At 38.4% G+C, this 23,213-nt stretch overlaps 1 protein-coding gene across 1 annotated transcript in view; it reads left to right on the top strand.

The window, feature by feature from the left end:
* IMMP2L (inner mitochondrial membrane peptidase subunit 2) overlaps positions 1 to 23,213 on the top strand; it is a 903,124-nt gene that overhangs the window by 616,899 nt on the left and 263,012 nt on the right. The window contains exon 5 of the mRNA XM_081244027.1: positions 85 to 150. Coding sequence (XP_081100153.1) covers positions 85 to 150 — 66 coding nt within the window. The remainder of the gene's footprint in view (positions 1 to 84; positions 151 to 23,213) is intronic.

Genomic DNA, 23,213 nt, shown 5'->3' with positions numbered 1-23,213 from the left:
ATATAGCGTATTTTCTTGTAAAATTTCTTCTCATTTTCTTAAAAAAAGAGACACAACTGATTATATAACCTTATCTTTTTCTAGGTCTCCTAAAAACCCAGAACAGAAGATCATTAAGAGAGTGATTGCTCTTGAAGGAGATATTGTAAAGTAAGAACTTAAACTGTTTTTTGTGGGTTTTTTTTTGTTTTTTTGGGTTTTTTTTTTCATTTTAGGTTGTAAATATCTAGATTTTTGTTGAGTTTTAAATCACATCACATGGAAAGTACATTTCAATCCAAAGAGTTGTCTCTGAAGTCTTCAAACCTTTGGAGACTTTCAAAATGAACTGGTACATCTTTAGTGAGTATCATCAACCATTTCAGGATATAACACGTAAATAAACTGACTGATGGTATTGTTATCCTTTACTGGGAAGCACAAGAGAAATAAATATTAATTAAGCTGAAATTAACCACATTTTATAAAAAGACCATTAAATAACTGTTTTTCAGGTATTAAAATTAGTATGATTGTTTTAAGTTATGATGTCAAGGTTCATTTTAGAAAAAATTCAATAACATTTTGTTATTTTAGAAGCAAGCACAGGAACTAAGGGGGAGCTTTTATTATAATAGAGATGGGGGAAGATGGAAAAGAATGTGAAACAGAAGCTTCTGAATCAGTGAAAAAAACAGTAGCTTTAAAAAATAACATTGTAACAATCAGGTGTTCTAACAATGTGTAGTAACATCTTATTTATTCTACTTGCTGATAAGTCTAGAATAATGTTTGAAATTCAACAAGTAAATATTCATGTAGCCTGATATGTCTCGTATTGATTGCTTACTTTAAGTTACAGCCAAGTCTATACAATGTGGGATTAAGTATACTTTGAAAACTATATTCAGAAAGTTTTTTAATCCTATTTTCCCAAAAAGCTTGTATTAATGACAATACAGTTTAAGCAATCTCATTAAAATGAACCTTAATTAAAATGGTCTAGAGCAGAATCTAGACCAACAGTTCTCAAAGGATGGCCCAAAGACCACTAGGAGTTTCCAAGACCCTTTGTGGGGTTCTGTGAGATCAAAACTACTTTCCTAGTAATACTAAGGTGTTATTTGCCTTTTCATTGCCATTTCTCATGAGTGTACAGTGGAGTTTTCCAGAGACTACATGATGTATGATATTGCAGCAGATTGAAGGCAGGAGCAGATAAGAGAATGTGGCTGTCTTCTATTAAGCCAGATGCTAAAAAGATTGCCAAACATGTAAAAAAAAAAAAAAAAAAAAGCCACTCTTCTCACTATTTTTTCTTTTGTTTTGGAAAACAACTATACTTCTCATTAAATATGTTCTTTGTGTTAACATACAAGTTTATTATTGTTATTTTACATTGAATCACTAAAGATTTTTTTAGTTCTTCATTTTAATTTCTAATATGATAAATATTGACATCTAATATACACGTAAAAGTTCTTTGAGACCTCAGTTATTTTTAAGAGTGTAAGGGTGTCCTCAGACCAAACAGTTTGAGAACTTGCTGATGCAGTAATGAATGGCAAACATTTTCATGTCCAGATTAAGTAATCATTAATAGCCTGCATGGTATCAATGGAGCTATCGAGGTATGGTATGTTTAGTTTATATCCATGAATATTTGTTTGGTCTTTTTTTCTTCTAAAATCTTTATTCAATTATAAAGCAGAAACTAACACACCATTGTAAAGCAATTATACTCCAATAAAGATGTTAAAAAAATCTTTATTGAGGTATAATTTACATACATATATATAATTCACCCATTTTAAATATACAGTTCAGTGAGCTTTAATATAAATGTATACAGTTGTGCAACCCTCACTGCAATCTAGTTTTTGAGCCTTCCTATTACCCTCAAACATTCCCTCACCTGATTTGCCCTTAACTCTGGTTCCCATCATTCCCCGTTGCCAGTACCACACAACCATGGATCTGCTTTCTGTCTCTATAGGTTAGCATTTTCTAGAAATTTTACTTACATGGTAATATACAATATATAGTCCTTTGTACCTGGTTTCTTTCCCTTAGCATAGTGTTTTTTGGTTCCTCCGTGTTGTGCACCTGTAGTTTGTTCCTTTATATTATTGATTACATTCCATCATATGGATGCACAACTCTTATGAATATATTAGAAACAATGAGTTCTACCTTTCAAATGGGTAAATCATATGTTATATGAGTTACACCTCAGTAAAGCTATTAAAAAACAAAACAAAAGAAAGATCAATAAAGTAGGCAAAAATTTCATCTAAAGTAATCTAACAGGATTAGGAATGTCAAGAGATACATTTTATAGTATAATCCAAAGGTAACACAAATTTCATTCAGATGTATCATTATTGCTCACTAGCTGACCAGTCAACAATGTGAGATTGCAAAGCTTGTTCAGACATAAAAATAAAAAGAAACCTCTGTGCAATCAGAAGTCCTACAACAGACCTCTCGGAAAAAAAGGATGGGTTCTTGCTTTCCTCAGTAAATGTAAATATTGGGTTCACAGAGGAGAGGCTGAGCTAGAAAAAGGGCTAATGGTACAGGATTGAAGGGTGAGAAAAGGGGATATGGGAATGTAGTAGGTTTACACCTTTTTTCCCCACTGCTGCAACCCACGTGTGCAAAGTCTAGCTTCTTTGTTCCATCCTGCAAACTGACACTTTGGACATGCATCCCTTTCTGGCCCCTTCACTATGCCTCTATCATGCAGCAATGAATAATATAAAGAACGGAAGTGGCAAGGCTCAAGACTTTTCTACTGTGTGGCCTCTAAAGACTAGTAAATAATTGATTAGAAGAAAATTACCTTTGTATTTGGTGTTTTAAAAGAAAATTTTAAATTTCATTTCTCTGAATCTTTGGTACCTAAATATCCTAACCTTCCTGGACTTTCAATTAATAATTGAATATATTCCTATAATGATTTTCTAACAGCATTGAAAAACATTAAGGGACATTTAGGGAATAAAATACTGTTTACTCATGTGCTTACTTCTTTTCTCTGTGACCCATTTTTAAAAATATAAGAACATATTAAAAATTTTTTTAATATGCTCTCTGTCTACCACTGGAAGTCATTAGTCGGCTGGTGTCCTAACTTGTAGTAGGCAAGGTGCTTTGGTCTGTGATAGGACTTTCCAGTCCCACCTTTGTCTTGGTTAATACTGGTTTACCTAGCAGGCAAGCTAAGCACTGATGTAGGTCTCTAGAAGAATATTTTTTTGAAAAAAATTGTTATTTTATTAAATGACCAAAGAAAAACAAATTGGACTTATATCAGGACTTGGTTATACTTACTGTGGGTTTTATATTATTTTTATTTTGAATTACACATAATTAGAGGCTATAAAGGGAACCATAATCTTTTCAAAGGTTAAGCCCTTAAAAGGCTTAATCCAGTCCTCAGTTTAATGTTCTTTTAGTTAAACTCCTTCAGATTACAATAATAGAGAGTAAAGTATAGTTTAAAGAGCACTCATTTTAAAGCTACCTAGGGAAGGAAGGGTGATAGAGCCCAGGAGCAGCCTAGCCTCACTAAAGAACAGGAATGGCAGTGCAGCACTTCCGGCTTCTGTACATTTGTGCCCTGTCTGCTGTCACATTGCTTCTGCCTGTCTTGTCTGTGTTTCAGTTGGCTTTTGCCCCATTGTCAACTGCTGACTTCCTTGGGTGTGCCCCATGTTTAAACTACCTGAGAGAAATCTGAGCGTGCCCCTTTGAGGTATAGATCTAGAATCTGTCCACCTGACAGGCCACTGTCAACCAATTGATCAGGTGCCTTTGGGATAGGTGCCCTTCCCTGGTCCAGTCAGCTGTGTCTAGGCCTGCCATTTACCTGGTACAAACCCTGTAATTATAAGGAACCTCTTGGAAAGGGCTTGTAGTTATGGAAGGTACCCTGAGGCCTCCCAGATTCTGGCAGTGAGATTAACAGCCCTTTACTCAGCACTACCCTTCAAAACCTCACTTTCTTTTTTTTAAATTTATTTATTTTATTTTTTTGGCTGTGTTGGATCTTCATTGCCGCTCGCCGGCTTTCTCTAGTTGCGGCGAGTGGGGACTGCTCTTCGTTGCAGTGCTTGGGCTTCTCACTGTGGTGGCTTCTCTCGTTGAGGAGCACGGGCTCTAGGCATGCGGACTTTAGTAACTGTGGCACATGGGCTCAGTAGTTATGGCTCGTGGGCTCTAGAGTGCAGGCTCAGTAGTTGTGGCGCACAGGCTTAGTTGCTCCGCGGCATGTGGGATCTTCCGGGACCAGGAATCGAACCTGTGTCCCCTACATTGGCAGGCGGATTCTTAACCATTGCGCCACCAGGGGAACCCAAAACCTCACTTTCAATTAGACTGTAATCTGCTCTCCTTAGTAGTTGCTTAGACCTTACTCTCTAGGGAAGATATTTTGTTTGTTTAAATTATAGAAGTTAACATAAGCTTGAAAAATGCAAAGTGCTTTAATGAACATCCTTGTACACATGGCTTCATACACTTGTGTGTCTATTCTTACAGAATAGATATCTAGAAGTGGAAATATTCAGTCGACATATGTTTTGGTGTTGCTGCTGTTGTTGTTGTTTTTAGTTCTAATATATATACAGCCAAATTTCCCTCCCAAGAGGTTTGTGTATGTTTATACTCTTACCAACACTGCATGAAATACCCTTTCAGAGGAAATTGATTTAAATATCATGTGCAGTGGGAAAGCTGTGGGCTTCAGATTCAGGAACCAAAACATGGCAACACAAAATTTAGAAATAGTTCTAGATGATTAGGTTATATTTAATGTAATCAGTTCACTGACAGTGTAGGCCTTAGAACTATTCATTTAGAACACTAGTCCAGACACTGGAGAGATGTAGTTGAACAAAAGAGACAAAGTCTCTGCCTTCATGGAGCTTACATTTTAGTGGTTGGAAGCTAATAATGAACAGACAAACATATAGCACATAATGCAATGTCATGAGCTAGAAGTGCTGTGAAGAAAAATAAAGTAGGAAAGGATGTGTAGGGTGATGGTAGGGTCTGGGATTGCTATTTTAGGTAGGATATTTACTGTTAACCTCTCTAATGAGAAGATATTTGAGCAGACTTCTAAATTAAGGGAGGGGAGGGGAAAGAGAGCCATACTAGAATCTGGGGAAGGACAGTTCAGCCCAAAGGAATAACAAATGCAATTCTGAGATGGATACACATTGGTTGGGTGAGTATAAGGAATTGCAAGATGCCAGCCAGCATGTTGCACCTTTGGGAAGGAAGACCGTGGAGGTAGAAGATTATGTCTGAGAGGTTCACAGAACCTTGTGGGTCATAGAAAGGATGGCAGGTGTTTACTCTAGTGGGATGGCAGGCCAGTGGAGAGTTTTGAGCCATGGAGCAGTATGATCTGATTGGTGTTTTGTTTGTTTGTTTTTGCTTTACAATGGTATGTTAATTTCTGCTTTATAAGAAAGTGAATCAGCTATACATATACATATATGCCCATATCTCTTCCCTCTTGCATATCCCTCCCTCCCTCCCACCCTCCCTATCCCACCCCTCTAGGTGGTCACAAAGCACGGAGCTGATCTCCCTGTGCTATGCAGCTGCTTCCCACTAGCTATCTGTTTTACATTTGGTAGTGTATATATGTCCATGCCACTCTCTCACTTTGTCCCAGGTTACCCTTCCCCTCCCTGTGTCCTCAAGTCCATTCTCTAGTAGGTCTGTATTGGTGTTTTTAGAGACTCACTCTGCCTGCTGTGAGAATAGGTTAAAGCGAGGCAATCTGACCCAATTAACTGGTCAAAGTATTTTTCTCTTGAGAAAAATCACATCTAGCTTCTTCTAACAGTAGTTAAGTGTCCTTGTTTATGACATGAATGATGACTACTTTGATTTTGTTATTTTCGGAGTGACTCATAAAAGTAGTCACATTATTTGTAATCACCGTCATTATGATTATATTGGCAAGGTGAAAAGTAGAGTTGAAGTATTTGTTCAAAGAATTCAGATGACTGTTTCTAATATAGTAAAAGAGGAGACATTCAGGGGTCTGAATGTTCTCTCTTGATGTCAACATTGATTAAAATACAAGGCAATTGCTTGATTCTCTGGATAGCTTAGCTAGGAATGTTAGTTATCATCATAAAGTTAACCCAAATGGGGATACTTATCTATAACATGAACAGTCAAAAGCTAATGAAAGTAATATTTAGACCCATTAGTTCCACCAAAATGTTTTTCATAGTTATTTGCTTTTTCTCATTAATTTGTTATGACTCACAGAGAAGCCCTGTTTTAGAAAAGCATAAAATGAATACAAAGCACTAAACGGCAGCAAGTCAATATGAATCAACCACAGTTGAAATTTCGAAGGCATCAGCATTTTTTATTGGGACACTTGTATTTTTGTTTCACAGATTTTGTCAGCCCAGTCAGAAATGAAATCTAGCATCATTTCTCCTCATCCCTGATGAAATACACTTTACAGACATCTGGAATCTGGGCTTCCATGTAGTTAGCAACCTCAATGAAGTAAATGAATAGTCTTTTTAGTCTCCAGTGAAGAGGGAAACCATATAATTCATCACCTAAGCTAGGACACTTTCGAGAGTGAAAGGGGATGATATTAATTATTACATTGGAATAATCAGCATAAACTGAACTGCCCAAACTGAGCCAAATGGTCACCCTAGCAGTAAATGTAATCTACTTTCTAATTCACTTCATATAATTTGATTTTGTTTTGTTTGTGGCCATCTTTGTTCAGGAGAATTCCAAGAAGTGTTCATAGAAAACAATCACTTTGTGGCCTCCGGAAGGAATTAAGTCTGGTGGGATCAATGGTGTTGTGCTCACAGCACAGTGATTTTCCTGCTGCGAAGTACAGTGCAAGACTTTCTCTCACAAGTATTGATATTACAAAGTAGTCTGAGGTAGAGAATCATGAGACTTCTCTCACTGCAAAATATTTAAATAATAATTCCTCTTCAACTCCAGAGACTATTTTGTGAAATGTCAAAACATCCTGATTTATTAAAGATAACTTTCTGCTATTAACAAAAAAAAAATCCATTGAATCACTAGAAATTAAACATTTTAAAGCTTGTTGATCTTAAATGTGCTATTAGGGAAAGATAGGGAAAGATAGGGAAATCAATATTAACCTACCACAGATGGTTGAAACATATTATGTTCCAGCAAATGATGAAACTTTATAGGAAGAAAAAGAGAACTAAATTGAGTTTTCCCCAGTAAAACTAAAAATGATGCCTGTTTAATAACTTCTTTTTATGGTTGGTGCAGAAGCTCTGAATAATAGAAGTCTAATGTGTCTATATGGCTCTCTTTGAAGACCATGCATTGATTTATGGCATTTTTGGTAGATTAGTAATTAGGAATGTATCTGTCCTAAAAGGAAGAATAGAATGAAAAAGAAACTTGAAAAGAAGCTTGTGTCCAGGACCCTGATAAAGATTGGTGAAGGCAATGTTTTAGAGCATGAAAAATAATGGTTTTATTTTATACTTCTCAAATGGGAGCCAGATAGATGGCTGCTTCTGAGGACGGAAGGATATTTACACACTGGGTCCTAGCTGTTGGTAACTTGAACAGCAAGTTTTCAGAATGCTCTAAGGCCCTTTAGCCTGGTTTAATTTGAACCCTGAATTTTTCCAAAGCAAAATAGCATGGCACATCCTTGCTTAGTACTTAGGATCTAACCAGTGCTGTTAGTTAATAGGTAAGGGCTTGAATTGTGAAAGTAAGTGTCCGAGAGTCTGTCCAAGGGTTTATTTACCACTAAATAAGAGACATTTGTGAAAAATCATCAGCTTCCCTCTGATGTGAACCTGAAAAATTATTAATATATTCTGAACATTTTTACCTTCTTCTTGCTAAAGAATTTTAATTCTTCTTTAATCAAGAATTAGGGATTGGTAGGTAACCCATACCTTTTTGGAAATATTTCTTTCTTTTATGTAGTTGTAAATGATTATTTATCACACTACTGCTATATCCATGAATAAAAATGGAATTGCTAATAAAAGCTCTATGCCCTAGCAATAGGTATTTCTTTCTAACTATCAAAGTGATAGTTACCTTAAGTTTACATATAGAAATGTTGATCTTGGTTTTCTAAAGTTGAGATCGTTTCTGTCATCAATTTAGCAATATAGGGAGATTTCCAGAGGTACTACCTCTGGAAACATAGTATGTATACCTCCACCTAGGAGGATGCAGTACTTGCTGGAAGTTACTGGAATATTTAGATTGAATTGCTTTTTCCAACAGTGATAACATCTATTATTGTGGTATTCTCCCCACCCCCATCGGTGGTTCTCTGGTTTCATCTTCTACCTTAGTCGTCTTGTCTCTTGAAGAGGAGTCTTCTTTATTTTTTTATTTTTTTTATTTTTTAAAATATTTATTTATTTATTTATTTTTGGCTGTGTTGGGTCTTCGTTTCTGTGTGAGGACTTTCTCTAGTTGTGGCAAGCGGGGGCCACTCTTCATCGTGGTGCACGGGCCTCTCACTGTCGCAGCCTTTGTTGTTGCAGAGCACAGGCTTCAGACGCGCAGGCTCAGTAATTGTGGCTCACGGGCCCAGTTGCTCCGCAGCATGTGGGATCTTCCCAGACCAGGGCTTGAACCCGTGTCCCCTGCATTGGCAGGCAGATTCTCAACCGCTGCGCCACCAGGGAAGCCCAGGAGTCTTCTTTAGATATGAAACTCTTCCACATTTATTCATTCATGCATAGTCATTCATTTATTCATTCACTATGATGTAGAAGTTACAAGCACAAACTATGAATTCAGACTTCCTTGATTCATTTCCCAGTTTTGCTTCTTATTGTGTTACTTTGCCAAATTACTTAATTCTCTAAACTTAATTTTTCTCATCTGTCTGTGAAACAGAAATTATAATAGTACATACTCTGTAGAGTTTTCTTGAGAACTACATGCAATAGTGAATATAATTTGGTTAGCAGAGCGCTTGGCACATAAGTATGTGTTCAGTAAATATTAGATATTATTATTAGTAGGCATCATGATTTAATCATTTATTGAGTGCCTAGGATATTTACTATATGCTAGACATTGTGCAGAATTCTGAGATTATAAAAAGCCATAGGTAGTCCTTGCCTTCTAAAGCTTACAGTTTGGTATGAAAACAACAAAAATAGCAAAAAACAAACAAACAAACAAACAAACAAAATACAACGTAATGAAAGAACTGCCACCATGGAGATGTGCCAAAGGTCCCTGGAACATTGGAAGAGGAACATCTGGTCGACCTAAGGAGTTGGGCTGTGTCAGAGACAACTTTCAGGTTGAAGTTTGAGATGAAGAGGACATCTCCAGCCTCTTCCTTAATTGTGAAAATAATACAGGGTTAGTACAAACAATACTGGAACGTATGAAGAAAAAAGGAAAGGTCCTTTTTTCTCTTAGCCCTAATTGAATTCCCAGAGGTATATCTGGTGTATATCCTTCTAATCTGTGTCTCATAGTAGGATATTGAAAGGATTTGTCAAATATTTATCTTTCAGCAGTTTTTTCCTTGAATACTCCATAAAGAAAAACATATACTTGAGATATATCTGTAAGTATTTATGTTTCCCAGTGTGTATGTTATGTTATACTAGTATACTCATATGTCTATACTAGGTAGTTATTTGTAAACATGACAATTCCAGAATTGCTTATTTAGTAAGTCCTAAATAATAAGTAACAGTCCTAGGAGTAACGTACACAAAGATACCTTAGGCGTATTATTGGGTAGCAGTGATTTATGATTTAGACAAAACCATTTATAGAAAACTAAAGGGGAGAACATGAAAATAATTATTAACTGATATCCTCATTATTTAATGTTCTTCAAACTAAACTCGCCATATCTAAAAGGAAATATTAGCACTGTCATGGCCTCTCTAGGTAGTTCATGGACTGAAATAACTGGGGTGCTTCAGGTAGGAAACCCATTGGCTTAGCTTCATTAGGGAAAATCTTTGCAACAGAAAGCCTAGCAGGATACTGTGGTCTGGCTCCATCCTCGTCCACATTTCCTTGTTTCTCTTTCAAAGATAGTAGTCAGTTTCTAACTTTATGCTTTTCACTAACCTCCTTTTCTCTCTTCTTGGGCTGGCTTTGGGACTTTGCTCCTCGGTTCTGCCATTAGTCTCATCCCCCTCCCCCAGTACAGATAGATTATGTGAAGTGCTCTTTTGGAATCTGATTTCTTCCTGGCAGGAAGTACATCACATCTGAAGCTGGCTGCTGCATGAGTGTATTAGCCTTCTTTGCTGCTGGCTTAATTACCTTTCTTAGTAGTATTACTTTCTGAAGTTGTGGACTCCAAGTTAAAATATAGACAACTGCTAACTTTTGTACACTTCTTTGAACTAAATATTGATTTTTTTCCTCTGCTCACAGTAATGTAAGTCTGTCAAATATTTTGAAAAGACATATAAGTATAATTATCTCAGTAGGAAACTAAAAAGATTGTCTTAAAGTACCTTTTTAACTAAGTTTAAGAAGCATGCCAGGAAGATTCAAGAATATTTCAGGCTGAATAATTACTTAATAATTAAGGAACAGATAGTTCTTCTATTTTTGTGCAATTTCAGCTAACCTTGTTTAAACTTAACATTGACTGTGGTTTCTCTTTAAAATGTTTGAAGGAAGATTTTCATGTAGGGAGCAGATGTGTTTGAGGTATTGATTTAATTAGTTGTGGTTGCTCTAAAATTTTTGTTAATTTTTTTCTTATAAAAGTATCTTTTTTTTAAAGATGCCTAAGAACAATAAGGGGTAGCATGATAAAGTAGAAGAGTGTTACACTTGAGCTAAGATAATAGGAGATTACAAGCTAGGTGACCTTGGGAAAGTTACTGACCTCTCTGAGTTTTGATTTTTTTTTTAAATCTCTCTATTTTCAGGGTTATTTTGAAGACCAAAGGAGGTAAATTAATGTATGTACTAATCCTTTGTGAATTTCAACACACTATCAAAATTTAGTGTAATTTAATTTTCTGCATGAAATAATGGATATAATTTGGTTAGCACAGAGTTAACCCAGAGCTTAGCAGAATGTCTTGCCCATTTTAGATTATCATATTTTTGTCATTGTTGAAATAATTTGATTGTACTGCTAGGTTAAGACATAGCTCCATATTTAGTGAATCCAAGAGGTGGAAGAAAAAACACTTTTAAAACTTTCCATGCAAGTACTCAAAGGCTGGCTATACTATATCTTTGGGATCTTGACCTGCTTCCTCCTGCACATTGTTACCTGTTGGCAAGATATTTCACAGTTGTGATATTTGTTTCTTATTATACCTACAGCAGGGATCAGTATACTTTCTCTGTAAAAGGCCCATAAGAAATAGTTTTGGCTTTGCAGGCCATACTGTCTCTGTCAGAAATACTCTACACTGATATTGTAGCAAGAAAGCGACTCTCAATGATACATAAAATGAATGGTGTAATAAAAATCTATTTACAAAATCAGATGTTGGACTAGATTTGGCCCATAGGTCATAGTTTGCCAACCCTTGGTCTGTGTTATCTACTTTTATTCCCTTAACTTGGAAATCAATAGAAAATACAAAACTTATTTCTAGTCCTGGCCAATAGTTTAAATAGAAGAGAAGAATTAGCCTAAAAGCCATGGGTTCTTTGATTATTTGTTGGATGAGGCAGAGGGCAGTGGGAGAGAAAATACTGAGTTGCTGCTTTGAGATCTTTGCGGAATTGCTAGAAGCCTCATGGGTGGACCTCTACAATGAAGATATTTGTCTTGGGCTTCCCTGGTGGCGCAGTGGTTGAGAGTCCGCCTGCCGATGCAGGGGACGCGGGTTTGTGCCCTGGTCTGGGAAGATCCCACATGCCGCGGAGCGGCTGGGCCCATGAGCCATGGCTGCTGAGCCTGCACGTCCAGAGCCTGTGTTCCACAACGGGAGAGGCCACAACAGTGAGAGGCCCGCATACCGCAAAAAAAGAAAGATATTTGTCTTGAGCTGGATGGGGAAGAGCTAATATACTATAGGAACCTTGCAAAACATCTTCACTGGAGAGCAGTCCCAATGCTCATAAAAGAGTAGAATAAATTTCATTGCCCAGATAGTTTCTTTTAATACAAAAGGAACAGCCCTGCAGTTGGAAAAGCTCTGTATCAGAATATTACCCTCATGCTATTTATATCTCATCTTATAAGCCCAACATAGAATTCCAATTATCTTTTGGCTTTAATTTTAGCTCAGTCTGCCTATGCTGGACCAAACTGAGAGTCCAGAGAAGGAGGTAGTAACCTAGGGGATCTGTTTCCTTTAAGTAATTTAGTTCCTCAGTTCATTTCATTGTGTTATGGAAAACATTCAAATGTTATCTAACTCATTATGATAGATACCGATGTGTATAATAGCATCATAATCACAAGCAGTAATTATTCCCTTACTTAAAATGTTGATTTTGACACTGAAGTCTATGCAGTTTTATAAAATTGGAAAATATTTGTTTATCAGAAATATTAATTGTAAATTATTCATTAAAAAGGGAGTGTCTTGGACTTCCCTGGCGGTCCAGTGGTTAAGACTCCGAGCTTCCACTGCAGGGGCGTGGGCTCGGCCCCTGGTCAGGGAACTAAGATCCCACATGCCCAGTGGTGTGGACAAAAAAAAATAAAAACTAAAAAGGGATGTCTTCCGAGTTTTTTTACTGCAGAGTGATCCTGTGTGAGAATCTGAATGGTTCATGCTAGCAGAACTAATAAGATTTTGAAATTGATCATCCTTGTTGTGATTCAAATGAGAATTGGAGTGAAAATAATTAAAAATTTATTAATTATTAGGAGCCTGATAGTTGTTGATATTTTCTTTCAGAAGGGGAAATTGTGTGATGAAACTTGTATGTTTGGTTTATGATGAATAGCAAGTCATTAAATTCAGGCTTCTGCAACTGGTCACCTGGGAACCCAGAAGGTTTTCCACTTTGCTTATTACACAAATAAATTCTACTTCCTGACTATTATGCAATACCTGATTTTAATATGCAGCCTGGAGCAGGAAGTGATAAACACTGAGTCCCACGGTGCTGCATCTCCAGGTGTATTGATACTTCCAAGGAACATTTCTGCAGTCTGAATTTCAATTTTACATAATCGATGTAATTTTACATTAAAAAGTAAATGGCTATTTAATCTTTTACTCTCACATGAAGAGGAGTAAGTAATATATACTGGAATGGAGTTTAGTAAGATGGAAAGCCAAACTGAAGGATTTTCTATTTGAGATGAAAGTATAATAAGCAGTAGGCTTTACAAAACCATGGAATATGATAATAGAAGAGGGAGTGAATGAGCGGATTAGAATTTGGTATATGTATGGGAAACTACGGTGACCTTTAATGGATTTCTGGGACCGTCTTTGGGGGATTATGTAAATCAAGCCTGAATTCTAAATCTAATACAGCTATCATTAAAATCAAGAGAATGCTCACTGCATGATGGGAATTGAAATGACTCCTAACTTTATAATGTTTCTGAGCTCTAGTATTCTCACAGGACTTTCAAAAAAATCATGCTTTTTTATTAAAACTTGCAGTATCCTTAGTTATAAAGTGGAGGGAATCAAGGAGTGTATAAGAAAATTTATATGAAAGTTTTACTTTTCACATTGCTAGCAAAGTATAAAAATTTCACTGTGCATTGAGCCAGTGACGAGTATTAACATCATTTTAGTCTTTGCTAATAGAAAAGTGAAAAAAATGTTTCTTATTGTTGTTTTCATTTATTATTATTATTGCTAAAAAGAATGAACATTTTATACAATTATTAATCTTTCATTTCCTTTTCTAAGAACTGTCTTTTCCAGAATTGGCCATTTTAAAAGGGTAGTAAATGTTTTCTTCTCAGTTTGAATATATTATGTATGTTAGCTCCTTGTCATATTTAGATCAAATATATTTCCAGTTTGTGGTTTGCCTTTTAGTTTAATTCATTCTCATAGATTAAGGAGATAAGTTTTTTTAAAGTTATTTCATCTTATTTTTGACGATTAAAGGTCCAAAATACAGAACTTTAGAACCTGAATTCTTTGAAATAACTTTTATACATTTATCTACTATGAGTTAACGCTATTAGTGTGTTAATGCTAATCTATGCGTTTAATGAATATAGAGAAATGGGAGTTCACTATAAAGTTTCCAACATGTTTTTCTCAATATTTTAAAGCTATGAAAATCTAGAAACATTGTATTGTAGAAGACCATACATATGTCTATGTACTTTCTATAGGCAACATAGCTACCACATGGAGGGTGGCATTGTTCTAGCAGAATGTTTCTCAAAGTGTGATCTCCAGATGACAACATTAGTGTCAGGTTTTAGGAATTCATTTCCACTTTCTTTGTAATGACCTCCCTAGGATCTCACACCTTTAGGAAAATGGAAAGCAGCTCACAGTAAATTTGAGGACCCTTGGATTAAATGAGATTCAAAGATTTCTGACATGTGTTCCAGCTCTTAAATTCTATAATAGGTATTTTTTTTGTAGAAAAGAAGGAAGCAGTCCGTACCTAACTTTTTGTAGATGGATTAGCACCCAAAGAATCTCTCCCCATTCCAGGGTAGAAGGGTGGATCCCAACACTGGGTCATTCCCTACAGCTGCTGCTTTACCCTGAGGCATCTTAGACATTGGCCTTGGATGTGATGTGCCCAAAAGGAGAAAGCACAAGAGACAAGCAAGGGAGACCCTTCTTTCACAGTGCCCAAAAGATGATTTACCAGGCCTTTGTTATTTCCTCCCAGATTACTGTGCCTGTATCCTAACTGGTTACCCTATTATACCCTTGCCAATCCATCCCCCACACTTCCACAAGAATGATTTCATTAAAATGTTAGTCTTATTATGTCTCCCACACTCAGGAGCACGGCATGTACTACCCCTCATGATCTGATGACCCCTGAGTGTCTCTCCAGCTGCATTTTCTCCAGTAAGTTCTAGCCACCCTGGTAGTTTGCAGTTTCATGGCAGTTATGCACCTTTTCACATACCATTGCATATGTAGGAAGCACCCTTCCTTTTGTCTTGTTCCTTTTGTTTTTGCCTGGGTAACTTCTACTCAGCAATTCCCTTTCTATGACTTCATCTGGAGAAGGACTTGCACATGAGTGAAAAGGAGTGTTTCCAAGGCATCATTGTTTATAATAGCAAAAGGCTGCAGCCTTCTAAAGGTACGTCAGTATAGTTAAGGACATGATGGTACAGTCATAAAATAAAACACTCTGGAACAATTAAAAAGAAAAGGATAGCTGTATATGTGCGCATGCGTGTGCGCACGCGCATGCGCACACACACACACACACACACACACACACACACACAGTGTACTAGAGTTGTATTATTCCAGACTTTTAAAAACTGTGCTGCCTCTCTACATACACTCACATGTTATCCTGTGCTTGGCAGACCTCCCCATCCCCGACCCATTTAACAAAATCCTGTACCCTTTCTGTGACAGAAATGATTGTCCTCTTCTCTGTTGCCATAGTACTTTATTGATCTTACAGGTATACAATGCATCTAATTGTATTACAACCATTTGAACATATGTCTCTCTGCCTGTGAGCACCCTGAAGTCAAGGGCAACAACTCATGTCTGGAGCCCAGCATTTAGCAGGGTCCAGTCATCTGAAATCTAGCATACTGAGACATGTGCTCAGCAAGGATTTGTCATATTTAATGACTGCAGAAGGCTCCTGTGCAATATTTATAAAATTTCAATCCTGCCTCTCACTCTCTGAAATGATTCTATTTATTCCAGAAATATTTCAACTTAGTCCAATTAGCATCAGTCCCAGCTCCTTATCTTTAAAAATGTAAACTCTGTAAATTGCTGAACATTAGTTTTTCATGTTGCTGAAGGTTAAGGAAAGCAAGTGGTAAAGAACATGAGTCCCAGCCATCTGTTTTCCTTTACTCTCTCCAGCAGCATCAGTGCTGCAGGGATTGTCCCTGCATAGCAAGAGGGATGAGGATGTGCTTGTTTTTTTTTTTGTTTGTTTGTTTTTTTCTTTTTTTTTTTAATTAGTTTCTGCTTTATAACAAAGTGAATCAGTCATACATATACATCTGTTCCCACATCCCTTCCCTCATGCATCTCCCTCCCTCCCACCCTCCCCATCCCACCCCTCCAGGCGGTCACAAAGCACCGAGCTGATCTCCCTGTGCTCTGTGGCTGCTTCCCACTATCTACCTTACGTTTGGTAGTGTATATATGTCCATGCCTCTCTTTCGCTTTGTCACAGCTTACCCTTCCCCCTCCCCATATCCTCAAGTCCATTCTCAAGTAGGTCTGTGTCTTTATTCCCGTTTTGCCCCTAGGTCCTTCATGACTTTTTTTTTTTTTTAATTCCGTATATATGTGTTAGCATACGGTATTTGTCTTTCTCTTTCTGACTTACTTCACTCTGTATGACAGACTCTAGGTCTATCCACCTCATTACAAATAGCTCAGTTTCATTTCTTTTTATGGCTGAGTAATATTCCATTGTATATATGTGCCACATCTTCTTTATCCATTCATCCGATGATGGACACTTAGGTTGTTTCCAGCTCCGGGCTATTGTGAATAGAGCTGCAATGAACATTTTGGTACATGTCTCTTTTGGAATTATGGTTTTCTCAGGGTATATGCCTAGTAGTGGGATTGCTGGGTCATATGGTAGTTCTATTTTTAGTTTTTTAAGGAACCTCCATACTGTTCTCCATAGTGGCTGTACCAATTCACATTCCCACCAGCAGTGCAACAGTGTTCCCTTTTTTCCACACCCTCTCCAGCATTTATTGTTTCTAGATTTCTTGATGATGGCCATTCTGACTGGTGTGAGATGATATCTCATTGTAGTTTTGATTTGCATTTCTCTAATGATTAATGATGTTGAGCATTCTTTCATGTGTTTGTTGGCAGTCTGTATATCTTCTTTGGAGAAATGCCTATTTAAGTCTTCTGCCCATTTTTGGATTGGGTTGTTTATTTTTTTGCTATTGAGCTGCATGAGCTGTTTATAAATTTTGGAGATTAATCCTTTGTCAGTTGCTTCATTTGCAAATATTTTCTCCCATTCTGACGGTTGTCTTTTGGTCTTGTTTATGGTTTCCTTTGCTGTGCAAAAGCTTTGAAGTTTCATTAGGTCCCATTTGTTTATCTTTGTTTTTATTTCCATTTCTCTATGAGGTGGGTCAAAAAGGATCTTGCTGTGATTTATGTCATAGAGTGTTCTACCTATGTTTTCCTCTAAGAGTTGGATAGTTTCTGGCCTTACATTTAAGTCTTTAATTCATTTTGAGCTTATTTTTGTGTATGGTGTTAGGGAATGATCTAATCTCAAACTTTTACATGTCCCTGTCCAGTTTTCCCAGCACCACTTATTGAAGAGGCTGTCCTTTCTCCACTGTACATTCCTGCCTCCTTTATCAAAGATAAGTTGGCCAGGGCTTCCCTGGTGGCGCAGTGGTTGAGAGTCCGCCTGCCGATGCAGGGGACACGGGTTCGTGCCCCTATCCCGGAAGATCCCACATGCCGCGGAGCGGTTGGGCCCGCGAGCCATGGCCGCGGAGCCTGTGTGTCCGGAGCCTGTGCTCCGCAACGGGAGAGGCCACAGCAGTGAGAGGCCCGCGTACAGCAAAAAAAAAAAAAAAAAAAAAAAAAAAAAGATAAGTTGGCCATATGTGCGTGGGTTTATCTCTGGGCTTTCTATCCTGATCCACTGATCTATCTTTCTGTTTTTATGCCAGTACCACACTGTCTTGATTACTGTAGCTTTGTAGTATAGTCTGAAGTCAGGGAGCCTGATTCCTCCAGCTCCGTTTTTCGTTCTCAAGATTGCTTTGGCTATTCGGGGTCTTTTGTTTTTCCAAACAAATTTTGAAATTTTTTGTTCTAGTTCTGTGAAAAATGCCAGTGGTAGTTTGATAGGGATTGCATTGAATCTGTAGATTGCTTTGGGTAGTAGAGTCATTTTCACAATATTGATTCTTCCAATCCAGGAGCATGGTATATCTCTCCATCTATTTGTATCATCTTTAATTTCTTTCATCAGTGTCTTATAATTTTCTGCATACAGGTCTTTAGTCTCCTTAGGTAGGTTTATTCCTAGATATTTTATTCTTTTTGTTGCAATGGTAAATGGGAGTGTTTTCTTGATTTCATTTTCAGATTTTTCATCATTAGTGTACAGGAATGCCAGAGATTTCTGTACATTAATTTTGTATCCTGCTACTTTACCAAATTCATTGATTAGTTCTAGTAGTTTTTTGGTAGCATCTTTAGGATTCTCTATGTATAGTATCATGTCATCTGCAAACAGTGACAGCTTTACTTCTTCTTTTCCAATTTGGATTCCTTTTATTTCCTTTTCTTCTCTGATTGCTGTGCTAAAACTTCCAAAACTATGTTGAATAAGAGTGGTGAGAGTGGGCAGCCTTGTCTTGTTCCTGATCTTAGTGGAAATGGTTTCAGTTTTTCACCATTGAGGACAATGTTGGCTGTGGGTTTGTCATATATGGCCTTTATGATGTTGAGGAAAGTTCCCTCTATGCCTACTTTCTGCAGGGTTTTTATCATAAATGGGTGTTGAATTTTGTCAAAAGCTTTCTCTGCATCTATTGAGATGATCATATGGTTTTTCTCCTTCAACTTTTTAATATGGTGTATCACATTGATTGATTTGCGTATATTGAAGAATCCTTGCATTCCTGGAATAAACCCCACTTGATCATGGTGTATGATCCTTTTAATGTGCTGTTGGATTCTGTTTGCTAGTATTTTGTTGAGGATTTTTGCATCTATGTTCATCAGTGATATTGGCCTGTAGTTTTCTTTCTTTGTGACATCCTTGCCTGGTTTTGGTATCAAGGTGATGGTGGCCTCGTAGAATGAGTTTGGGAGTGTTCCTTCCTCTGATATTGTTTGGAAGAGTTTGAGAAGGATGGGTGTTAGCTCTTCTCTAAATGTTTGATAGAATTCGCCTGTGAAGCTATCTGGTCCTGGGCTTTTGTTTGATGGAAGATTTTTAATCACAGTTTCAATTTCAGTGCTTGTGATTGGTCTATTCATATTTTCTATTTCTTCCTGAGTCAGTCTTGGCAGGTTGTGCATTTCTAAGAATTTGTCCATCTCTTCCAGGTTGTCCATTTTATGGGCATAGAGTTGCTTGTAGTAATCTCTCATGATCTTTTGTATTTCTGCAGTGTCAGTTGTTACTTCTCCTTTTTCATTTCTAATTCTATTGATTTGAGTCTTCTCCCTTCTTTTCTTGATGAGTCTGGCTAATGGTTTATCAATTTTGTTTATCTTCTCAAAGAACCAGCTTTTAGTTTTATTGATCTTTGCTATCGTTTCCTTCATTTCTTTTTCATTTATTTCTGATCTGATTTTTATGATTTCTTTCCTTCTGCTAACTTTGGGGTGTTTTTGTTCTTCTTTCTCTAATTGCTTTAGGTGCAAGGTTAGGTTGTTTATTCGAGATGTTTCCTGTTTCTTAAGGTGGGATTGTATTGCTATAAACTTCCCTCTTAGAACTGCTTTTGCTGCATCCCATAGGTTTTGGGTCGTCGTGTCTCCATTGTCATTTGTTTCTAGGTATTTTTTAATTTCCTCTTTGATTTCTTCAGTGATCACTTCGTTATTAAGTAGTGTATTGTTTAGCCTCCATGTGTTTGTTATTTTTTACAGCTCTTTTCCTGTAATTGATATCTAGTCTCATAGCATTGTGGTCAGAAAGGACACTTGATACAATTTCAATTTTCTTAAATTTACCAAGGCTTGATTTGTGACCCAAGATATGATCTATCCTGGAGAATGTTCCATGAGCACTTGAGAAAAATGTGTGTTCTGTTGTTTTTGGATGGAATGTCCTATAAATATCAATTAAGTCCATCTTGTTTAATGTATCATTTAAAGCTTGTGTTCCCTTATTTATTTTCATTTTGGAAGATCTGTCCATTGGTGAAAGTGGGGTGTTAAAGTCCCCTACTATGAGTGTGTTACTGTCGATTTCTCCTTTTATGGCTGTTAGTATTTGCCTTATGTATTGAGGTGCTCCTATGTTGGGTGCATAAATATTTACAATTGTTATATCTTCTTCTTGGATCGATCCCTTGATCATTAGGTAGTGTCCTTCTTTGTCTCTTCTAGTAGTGTTTATTTTAAAGTCTATTTTGTCTGATATGAGAATTGCTACTCCAGCTTTCTTTTGGTTTCCATTTGCATGGAATATCTTTTTCCATCCCCTTACTTTCAGTCTGTATGTGTCTCTAGGTCTGAAGTGGGTCTCTTGTAGACAGCATATATATGGGTCTTGTTTTTGTATCCATTCAGCCAATCTGTGTCTTTTGGTGGGAGCATTTAGTCCATTTACATTTAAGGTAATTATCGATATGTATGTTCCTATTCCCATTTTCTTAATTGTTTTGGGTTCGTTATTGTAGGTCTTTTCCTTCTCTTGTGTTTCTTGCCTAGAGAAGTTCCTTTAGCATTTGTTGTAAAGCTGGTTTGGTGGTGCTGAACTCTCTCAGCTTTTGCTTGTCTGTAAACGTTTTAATTTCTCCATCAAATCTGAATGAGATCCTTGCTGGGTAGAGTAATCTTGGTTGCAGGTTTTTCTCCTTCATCACTTTAATTATGTCCTGCCACTCCCTTCTGGCTTGTAGAGTTTCTGCTGATAGATCAGCTGTTATCCTGATGGGGATTCCCTTGTGTGTTATTTGTTGTTTTTGCCTTGTTGCTTTTAATATGATTTCTTTGTGTTTAATTTTTGACAGTTTGATTAATATGTGTCTTGGCGTATTTCTCCTTGGATTTATTCTGTATGGGACTCTCTGTGCTTCCTGGACTTGATTAACTATTTCCTTTCCCATATTAGGGAAGTTTTCAACTATAATCTCTTCAAATATTTTCTCAGTCCCTTTCTTTTTCTCTTCTTCTTCTGGAACCCCTATAATTCGAATGTTGGTGCGTTTAATGTTGTCCCAGAGGTCTCTGAGACTGTCCTCTGTTCTTTTCATTCTTTTTTCTTTATTTTGCTCTGCAGCAGTTATTTCCACTATTTTATCTTCCACCTCACTTATCCGTTCTTCTGCCTCAGTTATTCTGCTATTGATCCCATCTAGAGTATTTTTTATTTCATGTATTGTGTTTTTAATCGATGCTTGATTCATCTTTAGTTCTTCTAGGTCCTTGTTAACTGTTTCTTGCATTTTGTCTATTCTATTTCCAAGATTTTGGATCTGGGAAATAGAATCTTGGATCATCTTTACCATCATTATTCTGAATTCTTTTTCAGGTAGACTGCCTATTACCTCTTCATTTGTTAGATCTGGTGGGTTTTTATCTTGCTCCTTCTCCTGCTGTGTGTTTTTCTGTCTTCTCATTTTGCTTATGTTACTGTGTTTGGGGTCTCCTTTTTGCAGGCTGCAGGTTCGTAGTTCCCGTTGTTTTTGGTGTCTGTCCCCAGTGGCTAAGGTTGGTTTAGTGGGTTGTGTAGGCTTCCTGGTGGAAGGTACTAGTGCCTGTGTTCTGGTGAATGAGGCTGGATCTTGTCTTTCTGGTGGGCAGGTCCACGTCTGGTGGTGTGTTTTGGGGTGTCTGCGGACTTTTTATGATTTTAGGCCACCTCTCTGCTAATGGGTGGCATTGTGTTCCTGTCTTGCTAGTTGTTTGGCATAGGGTGTCCAGCACTGTAGCTTGCTGGTCGTTGAGTGAAGCTGGGTGCTGGTGTTGAGATGGAGATCTCTGGAAGATTTTCGCCGTTTGATATTATGTGGAGCTGGGAGGTCTCTTGTGGACCAGTGTCCTGAAGTTGGCTCTCCCACCTCAGAGGCACAGCACTGACTCCTGACTCCTCAATTTGGGATGATTTGTTGTCTATTCATGTATTCCACAGATGCAGGGTACATCAAGTTGATTGTGGAGCTTTAATCCGCTGCTTCTGAGGCTGCTGGGAGAGGTTTCCCTTTCTCTTCTTTGTTCTCACAGCTCCTGGGTCTCAGCTTTGGATTTGGCCCCGCCTCTGCGTGTAGGTCGCCGGAGGGCGTCTGTTCTTCGCTCAGACAGGACAGGGTTAAAGGAGCAGCCTCTTCGGGGACTCTGGCTCACTCAGGCCGGGCGGGAGGGAGGGGCACGGAGTGCGGGGCGAGCCTGCAGCGGCAGAGTTCGGCGTGACGTTGCACCAGCCCGAGGCGCGCCGTGCGTTCTCCCAGGGAAGCCACCCCTGGATCCCGGGACCCCGGCAGTGGCGGGCTGCACAGGCTCCCGGAAGGGCGGTGTGGACAGTGACCTGCGCTCGCACACAGGCTTCTTGGCGGCGGCAGCAGCAGCCCCAGCGTCCCACGCCCGTCACTGGGCTCCGCGCTTTCAGTCGTGACTCGCGCCCGTCTGTGGAGCCCCTTTAAGCAGCGCTCTTAATCCCCTCTCCTCGCGCACCAGGAAACCAAGAGGGAAGAAAAAGTCTCTTGCCTCTTCCGCAGCTCCAGAGTTTCCCCGGACTTCCTGCCGGCTAGCTGTGTCACATTAGCCCCCTTCAGGCTGAGTTCTCGCCGCCAGCCCCAGTCCTTTCCCTGCGCTCTGACCGAAGCCCGAGCCTCAGCTTCCAGCGCCGCCCGCCCTGGCGGGCGAGCAGACAAGCCTCTCGGGCGGGTGAGTGCCGCTTGGCACCGATCCTCTGTGCGGGAATCTCTCCGCTTTGCCCTACCCAGGTATGTGGGGAGTTTCTTGCCTTTTGGGAGGTCTGGGGTCTTCTGCCAGCATTCAGTAGGTGTTCTGTAGGAGTTGTTCCACGTGTAGCTGTATTTCTGGTGTATCCGTGGGGAGGAAGGTGATCTCCGCGTCTTACTCTTCCGCCATCTTACCTGGAAGTCTCCGGATGTGCTTGTTTATTATTGAAAAGGCTTGCACAGGCCCTGTGTCAGTCATCTTATGCTGACTTACTTGGTGATAACAAACTACCCCCAAATCTCAATGGTTTATTGTAATAGCTTTTTTCTCACTCGGCTCCATGAAGCTCTGCTCCGTGATTCCTTCCCTTAGGGACTCAGGCTGACTGTATTTATAGTCACAGGGGAGATGGAAGAGGAAGCATGGTGCAACCATGGGACGGACCTTAACACTTCTATTTCAAAGAGGCACGTATCATTTCTACTCACATGTCATTGGCCAAAA

The sequence above is a fragment of the Mesoplodon bidens genome, assembly GCF_964165515.1.
Source record: "Mesoplodon bidens genome assembly, chromosome: 9".
NCBI classification, from domain to species: domain Eukaryota; kingdom Metazoa; phylum Chordata; class Mammalia; order Artiodactyla; family Ziphiidae; genus Mesoplodon; species Mesoplodon bidens.
This window is presented reverse-complemented; position numbering and strand designations above follow the sequence as displayed.